At 41.6% G+C, this 13,647-nt stretch overlaps 5 protein-coding genes across 30 annotated transcripts in view; 2 read left to right on the forward strand and 3 right to left on the reverse strand.

The window, feature by feature from the left end:
- LOC121719407 (NACHT, LRR and PYD domains-containing protein 3-like) overlaps positions 1–13,647 on the reverse strand; it is an 851,137-nt gene that overhangs the window by 247,017 nt on the left and 590,473 nt on the right. The gene's annotated exons all lie outside the window — the stretch shown is intronic.
- LOC121719377 (NACHT, LRR and PYD domains-containing protein 12-like) overlaps positions 1–13,647 on the reverse strand; it is a 732,803-nt gene that overhangs the window by 119,824 nt on the left and 599,332 nt on the right. The window lies entirely within an intron of this gene.
- LOC121719617 (histone H1-like) lies at positions 7,788–8,614 on the forward strand. Its single transcript, XM_042105406.1, has one exon. The coding sequence runs from the start codon at positions 7,817–7,819 to the stop codon at positions 8,429–8,431; it is 615 nt and encodes a 204-aa protein (XP_041961340.1). The 5' UTR covers positions 7,788–7,816; the 3' UTR covers positions 8,432–8,614.
- LOC121719662 (histone H2B-like) lies at positions 10,430–10,936 on the reverse strand. The gene has a single exon (XM_042105465.1). The coding sequence runs from the start codon at positions 10,934–10,936 to the stop codon at positions 10,562–10,564; it is 375 nt and encodes a 124-aa protein (XP_041961399.1). The 3' UTR covers positions 10,430–10,561.
- On the forward strand, positions 10,915–12,435 carry LOC121719672 (histone H4). The gene has a single exon (XM_042105478.1). The coding sequence runs from the start codon at positions 11,924–11,926 to the stop codon at positions 12,233–12,235; it is 312 nt and encodes a 103-aa protein (XP_041961412.1). The 5' UTR covers positions 10,915–11,923; the 3' UTR covers positions 12,236–12,435.

Here is a 13,647-nt window from a genome sequence, read left to right on the forward strand (position 1 = left end):
ACACACAAGCACGCACATACACACACACACACACCCACACACATAAACATAAACTTGTACACGCACACATGCACACAATTCAAGAATTTTTCCCGTCATCTACTTCATGAATTTTTGGTCAACGATACCCGGGACACCGAACCACCGGGGCACATGAAATGTGGTGGGTATGTAGCCCCACTAGACTTATACGGAAATGTTTCATTTCGTCCCCTTGTAATATCAATAAGGACCTAGGTAATGTTACCGTTAGCGTTGGTTGAGTGATGGAGGCCCATTTGATTGATTGCATTTGTAGAAAACTATAAATGCGATTATACCAAGCAAATTGATAGCAGCACTGTTTGTATCTTTCGACTGTCATTTATTGCACGTGCTACAAAATCATTCTGTGCAATGGAAGATTTACCAACGTTACACCGGTCTGATACAGTTTTGCCTATACATGCGTGAGACTGAGACGCCTGTTTATTTTGTTTTAAGTGCGTGCAGGGTGTGAGAGGGGAATCGATGTGCTTTGATTCCAGCTTGGTAGTTGTAGTCTGTGAAATTAAAAAGCACGTGTGTGTGAAGTATCCAAACAATGACACCTTCATTTCATTATGGCTGCTTTAGCAACACACCTTAAGCTACTGTGTAGTGGGTCCCATTTAGAAGTGGCTACTTCATTCGCGCTTTCCTTGACTCATGGAGCTGCGTGAATGTTATTACAACTTTTCGCCACAATTTGGCAGTTTAAGTCCGCTTGATACTGTAAGGCGTAAGCCATTGGTTTCCAAAGGAGATTTTATTTGTGTCGCCAGCATAGCCTATTGACAATTTATGTTGTAAATAGGCCTACCTTATAATCCTACCTGTAGCTTAGGGAAGCTAACAGCTTTCTATCAGGATCTAGTTTGTTAGTTACCGTTTTGTCATAACTCCCTGATGCATTTTTGCATTTAGAATAGCCAGAGCGTGTATATCTCAATCGGAAAATTAAACAATATCGGGCGCCTATGGACTAGGCTGGGTGAACCCAGCCGATCTGCCCGCTATTTATTTTTTGATTTCTTAAAAGATTGAGCTTGGTCTGATGAAAGCCAGACTAGCCATGGACCTCAGTTACACAATGCAAGGGAACATGAATCAGCCTATATTTGCACGAACAATAACGGACAAAAGCTCTTCAACTTTGGCCCGTTAAAATGTGTATGAACAGTCTAGCGACGCATTTCATCAAGGCCCATTTGGACATGTCAGTTATTTGCACCACTGGTTAGATGTAAAACAGCATTTCATTTCAGACTACTGTTACTTAATTTGTGCATTAACAATAACGTTTCAGATTACTGTTACTTAATTTGTGCATTGACAATAAAGTATTACATGAACTAAAGATGACTAAAATCGTATGTAGAAGAAGAAACATTCACAAAAAATCCATCCATCCAAAAATGACCTTTGTTTTTGATAGCTGTTGAAAACGGCATGGAACTGACAGAGATGTTTTTGTTTATAAATACATAAAAAAAATTAAAAAAAATAAATAAATAACATTATGCTGATACCTTTTGCTTTTCCCAAATACAATGTAGCCTACAGGTGTAAGTGACTTTTCATCAATCCAGTTGCAATGGATGAACTGTGATGAACTACCCTACTTGTGATTGTTTAGAGATTTTAAAGGTTTTATAACAATGCTACATCTTCTTTGGCTATTCTACAATCTATTCACCTTTTTAGCACCAGTAGGCTACTTTCTGTGCAGCCGCACACACACACACTCAGGCATGCCAAACAAGCATACACAAAAGTTTCAAGAGTGGGGGATGGAGTAAAATATGGAGACAAATTGAAGTGTGATTTATTTTCGCGGAACGGATGTACAGGACTGAGCGGCGGTCATATTTTGTACCGCTATGCGGTACATCTCGTTTACATTGTATTTGTACTGACGATCATATGTTCTAAGCTAACATCTAAGTGGTTTTCAAGAATACTGTAGGATGTAATCTGAATAATCATACTGTAGATAATTCAAAATATGCCTTTTTCACAAATACAATGTTTTATGCATTTTTGCATTTACATGCAATGGTAATTCCTTCCATGGTAATTCCTTATATTTTCTATACTCTGCTAGCCTAGAAATCTAGACGCATCCTAGCACCGGCAAATTAATTTGCTCAGCCTGTACGTCTAGTATCAAACCATAGGGATTTCTATTGGCTGACGCCGTGGACGTCATCCAATCACAGCGCTCTATTTTGTTAGAGAGTCTTAAGGCGGGCTTAACAGGATAAGGAAATCCAGGAGGAAATCCTGCAACTTTGCACACGGTGGGCACTGAGGAGTTCAGAAAACATATGCTCTGAGTACAAGGTAACCAACGTACTATTAGGCAAGTACCCTCACTCTTTGGCCATCTTTTGGCCAGTTATCGGGAATTCATATGGGAAGGGGAGGGATTGCAAACTATCCCCATGCATTTCTATAGAAGATTCTTTGAGTGCTGTATCTCCTCATTAGAAAGTCCCTGGTAGCCTATTACTGGCCTGGTATGTCTGTAAATATCAAAACCTGGGTGAACACAAATGATCATTCTGACTTTTAACTACTATTTTCACAATGAATTACAACAATCCCCTTACTCACAGATAACACAGTGTAGTCCTACGGACTGCCAAAGCATTCAGAGAACTGGCATACAAAATGAATTTCAGTACAATCCCATTGCACCGTGGCAAGTTTTCAGAGATAAAATAATGTATTGTGTATTATGAACTGAATATGTTTTTCTTATTTTAGAATTGTTTATCAGGGTGTCCTGGGCCCTGGCAAGTTGTGGGAATGGACTTGATGGGCAAGTTAAAAACAAAATATCTATGTGTGTGTGTGTGTGTGTGTGTGTGTGTGTGTGTGACTATTTCACTTCCACAATCCAAAAGAGAACTCACACACCAATAATTGCCCACCCGGTTATGAGAGATGGAGATAAAGGTGGAGCACAGTGCTGAGGCAAAATATTCCAAGATTCATTTTTTGATTAATCTGTTGATTAATAATTATTTTCCCTTTCCCAAATTTAAAAAAAAAATCTTTTTAACATTTTATTGTTATAAAAAAAATGTTTTGCATGACTAGACCTTTTAGTGTGAGGTGTTTTATGTGTGATATGTTTTATGTGTGAGGTGTTTTATGTGTGAGGTGGTTTCAATCTGAGGTGTTTTGTGTGTGAGGTGTTTTATGTGTGAGGTGTTTTATGTGTGAGGTGGTTTCAGTCTGAGGTGTTTTGTGTCTGAGGTGTTTTATGTCTGAGGTGTTTTGTAAGGTGTTGCTGATGTGTTTCAGTCCTCACGCCGCAGCAGGGCACACATATGGAAACTAGAAAAAGTGCAAAGCGTCTCCCGCACTGCATTCAACGCAAGCGTGCGTGAATACCGTAAGAACGTCATGCACCTGACCAACTTCAGACAGCACCAGCGGATTCACATGAGGGAGAAGCCGCTCCAGTACCCCGAGCGCAGTTTCAGTGCCTACAGACGCTTGTCCTAACGGTGCCCACAGACGCTTGCATTGAATGCAGTGCTGGAGACGCACCTCGTTCAACATGGGCTTACGTCATCCGTTGCCGAGGTGAATTGTGGTTCCGTTGCGTTGCTTTGCTCCCGTCGCCTCCGTAAAAAGTTGAGAAAGGTTCAAGTTTTGCTGCACCAACGGACAGCAACGCAAGGCACCAGCCAATCAAATTGCGGTCATGCTTCAAGGGATACACCCTAGTTCACACCCCCGACTGTCGGGAAAACCCACCGGCACTGTGTGAATCTAGGGTAAGAACTTAATGCACCTGGACAGCTTCAGACAGCATCAGCGCACTCACACCGGGGAGAAGCCGCACCAGTACGTCTGGTAGCACCAGTGTGCCGCAGGAGATGAGGCCACGCCCAGGACGGGACTAGCGGACGGGGGGTCGATAAATCTATCCGGATTTCCTTACAAGGGGTGTTCCGTATCAAATCGTCACTCTTTTGGACTGCATCGCCACAGATTTGAATGAAATGCGAATAGACTGTGCGGGAGTTATTACATAATGAAGAGGAAAATGCATTACATTTCGTAGAGTTATTATTACATAAAGTGGTGTTACTGGGGTGGTGGTAGCTGGGCTTGTATAGCCTAGAAATCTAGACGTGCCCTAGCGGCAGCAAATGTAATTTACAGCCAGGGCCGTCTAGTAACTCCTATGTCCTTTTAGGCAAGTCCCTCCACTCGGCGGCCATATTGCAACGCTTTTTGGGCACTCATCAGGCCTCCATGTCGGCAGAAATGTGCGTGCACAAGGCTTCACGACACCTATCTTGCTCCAATGGCGAGATCACAACACATGATTGGCACGATGTCTTCACAACCCACCACATGATTGGCTCAATGTATTCACATGTCAACGTTTTGCCACGGAAGGGGTGTGATATGCGTAGACAACTGCCGTTACAAATAGACTTCTGAAGTTCACCTACAAAAAAAGCAGCCATCTTTGACATCTGGTATCTGGCGATTTTTCCTATGGGAAAATAACATGGGGATTTTGAATTATTGCCCCTGTTAAACTCTCACAGGGATGAAAAAGTCTGAAATGCAGACATTTTCCTGAACGCACTTTTGTCCTCTGCCTTCGAGTGGATACTGTGATCTCCGGTACGTGAAGGCGGCACACTTAGATTTTTGCTACCCCAGAGCTAACTTGCAATGCAACTTGCCATGTAGTTAGCTTCAATTAACAACCGGATCTCCTTATATGGGCAAAGATGGCCGTTTTGGTTCTTTTTTTGTAGGCGAACTCAGAGACTTTCTAATGAGAAGACACAGCACTCAAAAAGTCCTCCATAGAAATGCATGGGGCTAGTTTGTAAAGCCAATATGGCCGTTGTCTACACATATCACACCCCTTCCTCGGCAAAACGTTGACATGTGAATACATTGAGCCTATCATGTGGTATGATGTGAATACATCTTGCCAATCATGTGTTGTGAACTCGCCGCTGGAGCAAGATTGGTGTCGTGAAGCCTTGCGCACGCGCATTTCTGCTGAATAGGATGCCCGACGAGTTCCCAAAAAGCATTGCAATATGGCCGCCGAGTGGAGGGACTTGCCTAAAAGGACTTTAATCCTACTTAGTATAAGTATATATACTCTTTTGATCCCGTGAGGGAAATTTGGTCTCTGCATTTATCCCAATCCGTGAATTAGTGAAACACACATAGCACACAGTGTACACACAGTGAGGTGAAGCACACACTAATACTGGCACAGTGACCTGCCTGCAACAACAGCAGCGCTCGGGGAGCAGTGAGGGGTCAGGTGCCTTGCTCAGAAGAAGAAGAAGAAAAAGAAGAATTTGTATAGCACCTTTTGGATCAATATTAAGTGAGATTTGAGATTTGAGTTTGAATGAATTCAAGGGAAGACACTGACTTTGACTTATCTCCCTCAATTTCTGTCACAGAGAAATGCCTTTCATCTCATGAATACATATTTTGTCAAGCTATATAATATGTATTATGATCACTTATAACTTGATTGTGGTTCATTTTTCAGTAAACACAGGCATTAAATAAAATGTACAGCTATATATATATATACATATATATCAAGGGCGTAGGTTTGGTCTCAGCTTTGGTGGGGACACATCCATAACTCCTGTTGTCACGATACCAACATTATTGTTTCAATACAACGGCAAGTGAAGAATCTCGATTTCGATACTATTGCAATTTTTTTTATATTTGATTTGGTTTGTGTGATTTGTGAGATCATTCACATCAGTGGCAATCATAGAATTTGATTGACCCTCCACACACACACACACACACACACATAGAAAGTGATGGTTGCCATAGGTTTCTTTTTCATATTTTGGAATTCATATAAACTATAAATGTATATTGATCATTATTTATAGTATTTTATGATCTGCATGATTACTAGCTAAACATATTTAGTAATTTGATTACATCATATTGATATTTAAATTATTAGGCTACACTTGTCTATCATCACATTTGGTGTGTAAATCTAATTGATGCTTGTCACTTTAAGAGGAACGTGAATGCTGAAAAATTGTTTCGCAAGTGCAAGGATATGTGGATTCAATTCATCATATTTGCTATGTCATTAGATAAAATAAATGTTCAAAAAACTAACAAATCAAAGAAAATCTTTCTGGGATGAGATCATAGAGCAGATAAGTGTTTCGCAATGTTCATTTCTAGGCTATGGAATGCACCAGTTGATCTTTTATTTCTTTGCATTGTGCAGGCTACATTCACAAATACATTAGCCTACATAAACATAATATAGGAACAGGAAAATGTCTCGGATCCATTGTTTATTGCTACTGCAAGATTGGTAGCTAAGCCTAACAGTCAGTGATGGTGACTTATAGCCTATGTGACTGTCCGTGTGGCAGCTAAAAAAACAGCTAATGCTATTTTACACAGTAAAATCCGCATTTGAAAGCCTGGTCACCAGTTGCCAGTTTGTATGGCTATTTTGCCTAGACTGCAATAAAAAAGCTTCGTATTTTTGGGTGGCATAGCTGATCTACAAACCACAAAAAGGGACAAACATGTACAGGCTGAAGGGCAAAGGGAACATCACAATGTTTTACTCTGGCCTTTTTTGGGATAGGGTATGTATTGGCAGACAGCCCTAACTTACCGTTGTTGTTGACACACCCGCTCGCTTGACTGCCAGTGCAAACAAGTACAGTAGTGTGCTTTGACACTCTCCGTGCCGTGCGTGTATAGGCCTACTGTAGCGTGCGTGTCAGATAACCCTTCCCTCTCCTCCTCTGTTTTTCAGCAAATCATATGATGACGTTTCACTGTTGTGCTGGCTGTCGGAATGATCAGCAGCACAAATAAAATATTGGTGGGGACAATTTTATCATCTTAAAATATTGATTAGGACTAGTCCTTAGCGTCCCACCCTAAATCTACGCCAATGATATATATATATATATATATATATATATATATGTGTGTGTGTGTGTGTAATAGGGCCTAGGCTACTCCATCGTCGTTAACGCGGAGATAGCTTATAGGCCTATTCGGGTTCCAGCTAATAGTCCAATAACACTTTTCAATTTTATATAAAGTGTGAAGAAACAGAGCTTTTCAGAAAGCATAACGCAGGGTGTAGGTCAGCAGTAAAGTACCCTACTTTGTCCACTGATTTGTTGACTTTGTGTTAAGGAAATACTTAACATTGTAATTTGTAAGTGCGTATGCTATTGTGCGTGGCTTGAACGACTGAACAGACATGGCGTGTGTGTTTCACATCGTCAGAACAAATGTTGTTTCAAAGCAAGTTGTCAACGCAAGAGAACGTATTGTGTCCTGTACAAGCCCCTAAAGATTATTTCTTTCGCCTAGGTTGGTTGTTTAGTGGACACCGTATCATTTCCTTATTTATATGCATGCAAAATGCAAATGTTATACCAGATGAATAGGGATTCCTAGACACACACACTGACTTGTGCGTTTGACTCCTTTTTGTAAAGAGTATATGACCAGATATTAAAGTTCGGGATGTTCGGTCTTGAAAAAAGGATGGGTTTGTTAGAATAAATGTGTTTTAGTGTCATAATTTCGTTTCACTGCTTTCGATTTGAACAAAATGCAAGAGCAGAAAACACAATCGAGTGCCTCGCGGAAGAGAGCCATGGAGAGTTTAAGGGACTGAGTCTAAAAGGTTCTCATTGTGAGTTTAAGTCCAACCCACTTCACGAATAATTCACTCTGAACTACTGTGTTCATAACGAATCATACTACAATGGCAGAAGTTGCTCCAGCTGCACCAATCGAGGCTGCACCGGCGAAAGCCCCGAAGAAGAAGGCAGCACCCAGGCCGAAGAAAACTGGCCCGAGCGTAGGCGAGCTCGTCGTGAAGGCTATTGCTGCGTCTAAAGAGAAGAAAGGCGTCTCCCTTGCAGCGCTCAAGAAGGCTCTGGCAACTGGTGGATATGATGTGGAAAAGAACAAGGCCAGAGTCAAGCTTGCCATCAAGAGTTTGGTAACGAAGGGAACTCTGGTCCAGACCAAAGGAACCGGTGCATCCGGATCGTTCAAGCTGAACAAGGCGAAGGCAGAACCAAAGAAGGCAGCACCCAAAACCAAGAAGCTAGCGGCGAAAAAAACTGCTGCGGCAAAGAAGCCCAAGAAGGCAGTGGCGAAGAAACCTGCAACAAACAAAAAGTCCCCGAAGAAAGCAGTAAAGAAGCCCGTTGCGCCAAAACCCAAAAAGGCAACGAAGAGCCCAAAGAAGGCCAAGAAGCCCGCGGCACTCAAAGCAACGAAGAGCCCTAAGAAAGTTAAGGCAGTGAAACCCAAGGCAGCTAAGCCTAAAGCTGCCAAACCCAAAAAGGCTGCTGCACCCAAGAAGAAGTAAACGTCTCGCACATTCTTCCGGTCAGCATCATCACGGTGTACTAAAAGGCTCTTTTAAGAGCCACCCAAATCTTTTTTTGATGCATCTATTCCAAGATCACTTTGTGTTGTATATGTAACTCATCAGCGTCTGAAGCCATTTACTTTACCACTATTTATAATACTAAAGATCTTTATGTATCGAGTCTATTGCATGAATTCTGCTTGACGTTAAGACGCCAAAATGCACTTTCTTACATCCTAAGAACATCAAACATGTATCCGACATTTTACCACATGACTTCATCGTATTTAATAAGGCTTATTGCATTGTCACTATGTTCGCAAAACTAACAGAAAAGCCGCCAAATGAAGCGTGGCCCTAATACTAATCGTTATGGCTATTTTTTTTTTTTTTTATCTCTGGAAACTTCTATGTAATTTATATTCCAATATGTCCGCGTTTTCGGTGTTAGACAACATGCGCTGAAATGGAGAATGGCACAGCTACACGTTGATTGGCTCTCAGCATTTTCACCTCAGCCACTGAGACACCGAGCGTGCTGGTGTGCTATAATAAGGGAGCCCTAGTCTCTGAGCTTACATTAATAACAAAGACAATAACAAATCATCTTTTTAACTAGAATGAGTGGCAGAGGCAAAACTGGAGGCAAGGGCCAAGGCCATCTCGGCCATCTAGGGCTGGACTTCAGTTCCCAGTGGGTCGTGTGCACAGGTTGCTGCGTAAAGGCAACTATGCCGAGCGCGTCGGCGCTGGTGCACCGGTCTATTTGGCTGCTGTGCTTTGAGTATTTGACAGCTGTGATTCTGGAGTTGGCCGGGAACGCTGCTCGTGATAACAAGAAGACTCGTATCATTCCTCCATCCCAATCCCCTTTAGAAATGGATACACAAAACCAATCGGTCACTTAGCCAATAGTTACCTGGTTGTTAATATGATCTTTTTATTTGTTAACACCATTGTTCTGGCACCTTCTGCTATTGTTCAGGGGCCATAGACTCCATGATGTACCATAGCTCATTATCCCAATGATAAAAGCATAGGCTATTAGGCCTGTGGAAGGGTGCGATTTCTTGTTTACAAACACATAGATAGATAGATAGATAGATAGATAGATAGATAGATAGATACTTTATTGATCCCCGAGGGGAAATTCAAGATATCTGAAATTGTTAATCTAGTGCATATGGGCCTACCCACTACATACCGCCAAAGTCCTTTTAGGCAAGTCCCTCCACTCGGCGGCCATATACAAACGTTTTATGGGCACCCATCGGGCACAGTCGTTGGGTCGAACTGCGCGTGCGCAAGGCTTCACGACACCAATCTTGCTCCAGCGGCGAGATCACAACACATGATTGGCACGAGTCTTCACAACACACCATATGATTGGCTCAATGTATTCACATCAAACCACATGATTGGCTCAATGTATTCACATGTCGACGTTTTGCCGAGGAAGGGGTGGGATATGTGTAGACAACGGCCATATTGGCGTGACAAACTAGCCCCATGCATTTCTATGGAGTATTTTTTGAGTGCTGTGTCTCATTAGAAAGTGTCTGACCAAACTTGCTCCAGCAGTGAGATCACAACACATGATTGGCACATGTCTTTACAACACACCACATGATTTGCTCAATCGTGTCGACGTTTTGCCGCAGAAGAGGTGTGATATGCCCAGACAACTGCCATATTGGCGTTACAAACTATCCCCATGCATTTCTATTGAGGATTTTTTGAATGCTGTGTCTCATTAGAAAGTATCTGACTTTGGTTGCAGTCCATGTAATCAAGCCAGGCCCGCTAGGGTGCGTCCGGATTTCTTAGGCTCTGATCTTGGCTTGACTTTACAAACTTTAATTTTTGAAAGATGTGGTCTGCTCTTTGTGTTGTTGCTGGCTCGGTTGGTTAACAATGCCACACATTTTGCAAATACAAGATTCTTAGTGTAGGTAAGGTCTATTTATTCTGCGCAATCTACTCTTGATAATAAAGTTGAATCTAATGTAATGTCATGTCATGTGGGTGAATGTAGTGCATTCATGTTTACATTGAAATTTCTTTTCAAAGAGAATATGGGTGGCTCTTAAAAGAGCCTTTAGACTGGAATGGGCTGTTAATTCGTCTCTACTTGGAGCTGGTGTACTTAGTAACGGCCTTGGTTCCCTCGGAGACGGCGTGCTTGGCCAGCTCACCGGGCAGAAGCAGACGCACTGCGGTCTGGATCTCCCTGGAGGTGATGGTAGACCTCTTGTTGTAGTGAGCCAAGCGGGAGGCCTCACCGCCAATGCGCTCGAAAATGTCGTTCACGAACGAGTTCATGATACCCATCGCCTTGGACGAGATTCCTGTGTCGGGGTGGACCTGTTTCAAGACTTTGTACACGTAGATGGCATAACTCTCCTTCCTGGACTTTCTGCGCTTCTTTCCTCCCTTTCCCGTCGTTTTAGTTACAGCTTTCTTTGAGCCCTTCTTGGGCGCTGGCTTCGCTGGTTCGGGCATCGTCTAAAGATATGGGAAGTTGAGGGGTTGTTCGCTCTATTTATATCAAATTGTATGGAAATTATTTCCCGTGTCGCAGCTCACACCCCTTAACATCAAATAGCGAAGTAGGATTGGTTAACTTTTAAACAGACAACCCACCCACAACTCTCCTCCCCGTTGTTTGTTTTCAAGTTCCCGCATTTTTGGTAGCAGTTTTTTCCCCTCGACCAAGAACATATAGTGCCCACTATGTGCACTATTGAATCTGACCTTTTAAAATAGGCATGGATCATTCCAACTCAGAATGTTTATGAATGTGAATTGCCTATGCCAAATACACCTTAACTAACTTGTAAATAACAATAACTGATAACTAAAACGTACCAATAACTATAACAATAATGAAAAGAAGTGTTGATTTTACTTCAACTTCTATAAGTTTGGATTTTGGGAGAAAATTCAGCCTTTTTAGATCAGAAGGTGTAGACAAAAACTATGATTAAAAGGATGCCAGCTAGGCTTAGGAAAATATTTGAGCCAAAATCTAAAATTGAATCAAAGCGCCAACAATGGGTGCAACACCTGGGTTTAGGAACCTGAGTAATGAGGGGTCTCTGGGACGACCATATTGAGAAATTTCAGTTTCAAAATCCCTTTTAGATATTTATTTTGCAACAAGCAGAACTGGTCAATATTTCCTGCTGTAGAAGATTCTAAGCAAATGGTTTGGAATTGCAGTTAGGACGTGCGATTGTTCTTTTGAATCATTGAATAACTATTATAGTTGTACAAAGTATCAATGTCGTTCCTACTTTCTTTCGTAGTGAGGTCGGGGTGGGCGTGTTTTTGTGACGTACTCGACTAAAAGTCCGCGCAGTCTCCATTCACAAAAAGGAAGACAGCGTTTAGTAGTTTTCACCAACGTCCTCTCTATGGGAACTAGTACGAGTTGTGAAAATTCTCTTTACAGATTCGTCCAACTCCCAATCGTAAGAAGATATAACCATGTCTGGTAGAGGTAAAGGAGGCAAAGGCCTTGGAAAGGGCGGTGCAAAGCGTCACCGCAAGGTTCTCCGCGATAACATCCAGGGTATTACCAAGCCTGCTATCCGCCGCCTGGCTCGCCGTGGTGGTGTGAAGCGTATCTCTGGTCTCATCTACGAGGAGACTCGTGGTGTGCTGAAGGTTTTCCTGGAAAACGTGATTCGTGATGCCGTCACCTACACCGAGCACGCCAAGAGAAAGACCGTGACAGCCATGGACGTCGTTTATGCTCTGAAACGCCAGGGTCGTACTCTGTACGGGTTTGGTGGTTAAAGATCAGATCTCTCCCTTAACTTTGACCAAAAGGCTCTTTTAAGAGCCACCCAATTAATTTTAAAAGCTTTATGCCAAGGGTAATGCGAGTTATGAATTCAACTAACGCCCCGTTTCCAAACAGTTTCCTGTTGGTAATATGTGCTAATTGCTATTTTGTGTTTTGACTTGGAAAAACACACTTGTGTTTGTGTTGATGTGTGTAAATAAACACCAATACCAGATAAGTTTGGATCCCTGTATGTTTACAGAACTATGACAAAAAGTATGACCTCAAACTGACAGTCTACCTTGTGCACACAGAAAGCAAAAGCCAGATGTGTTTTATTCATCAATGTGTAGTTGGCACATTGTGTCCTCATTATGGCTTGTGTTTACTGTTTGATACGAAAACCCCATTTTTACGAAGGTGTGAAGAGTTAAGCAAGGTGTGTTGGCTTTTGGAAGAGAACTAGAATGTTTTGCTGATTGGGTGAAAGGTTTTCCTATTTATGTGTAGAGTTTTGCAAAAAAAGCCATAGTTACAAAAAATGTGCTTAAGCAATCAGAAAAAACTGTAACTCATAATGAAAACGTCCACCTAAAACGTCTACCAGGGTGGAGATTATGTGGAAATACCTCTCTGCAAAAAGCATGGATAAACCCTGTCATTACAGTTTTTTCTGATTGCTTAAGCACATTTTTTGTAACTATGGCTTTTTCACTGAGACAAAACAAATCAGTCTACATCGGGTCGTCTCTCTCAAAATTCTGTCTACATCACATGCAATGTCCTAGTCCAAGGCACCGGAAAAATATATTCTGGAATGACAATATCCCCACATGTAGACTGTTTTTTTGTCTGTTTTTTTCTCTTCTCACTCTTCCTGCTCACTCCATCATACCCATTGTACATTACCTGCTGCTTATTTATAGTGCTTAGGCTGATTGCAAAGTGAACTAATTATCTAAAACAGTTTTCACATGAGAAAGTGTGCCAGAGAGTTGGCAAAATAGTGTAAATAATAGCCATTGTGCCGACAGTTGTGCAAAGTGTGTGTTACAAAATTGCAAACTGAGTGCAAAGCATTTTTTAAATGTACTTACGCAATCAGACAAAACTGTAAACACTAAACCTCACTTTCTGAATCAAATGCTCAGTACTGTGAATGCATTTATGGAACCAATAAGTCTTCAGATAAAACCATAAACATTTAGCAGATTGCATTGACTCTTTTTGAAAAAACAAAAGTAATCATGAAAAAAACCCTATTCAGTGAAGAAGAAAGGAAATATACATTTAAAAATGAAAAAAAGTAATAGTTCAAATCCATTTTGTAGTGTTCACACCATTTTGGAGTATAGGGCCATGCAAATTCACTCAGGGATTATATTCAGTTGAGGTGTAGAGTAGACACAGCAAAATATCAGCC

This window comes from Alosa sapidissima, chromosome 9, assembly GCF_018492685.1.
Source record: "Alosa sapidissima isolate fAloSap1 chromosome 9, fAloSap1.pri, whole genome shotgun sequence".
NCBI classification, from domain to species: Eukaryota; Metazoa; Chordata; class Actinopteri; order Clupeiformes; family Clupeidae; genus Alosa; species Alosa sapidissima.

Coding starts and splice junctions, on each gene's coding strand:
- LOC121719617 (XM_042105406.1), top strand. CDS start 7,817: ATGGCAGAAGTTGCTCCAGCTGCACCAATCGAGGCTGCACCGGCGAAA.
- LOC121719662 (XM_042105465.1), bottom strand. CDS start 10,936: ATGCCCGAACCAGCGAAGCCAGCGCCCAAGAAGGGCTCAAAGAAAGCT.
- LOC121719672 (XM_042105478.1), top strand. CDS start 11,924: ATGTCTGGTAGAGGTAAAGGAGGCAAAGGCCTTGGAAAGGGCGGTGCA.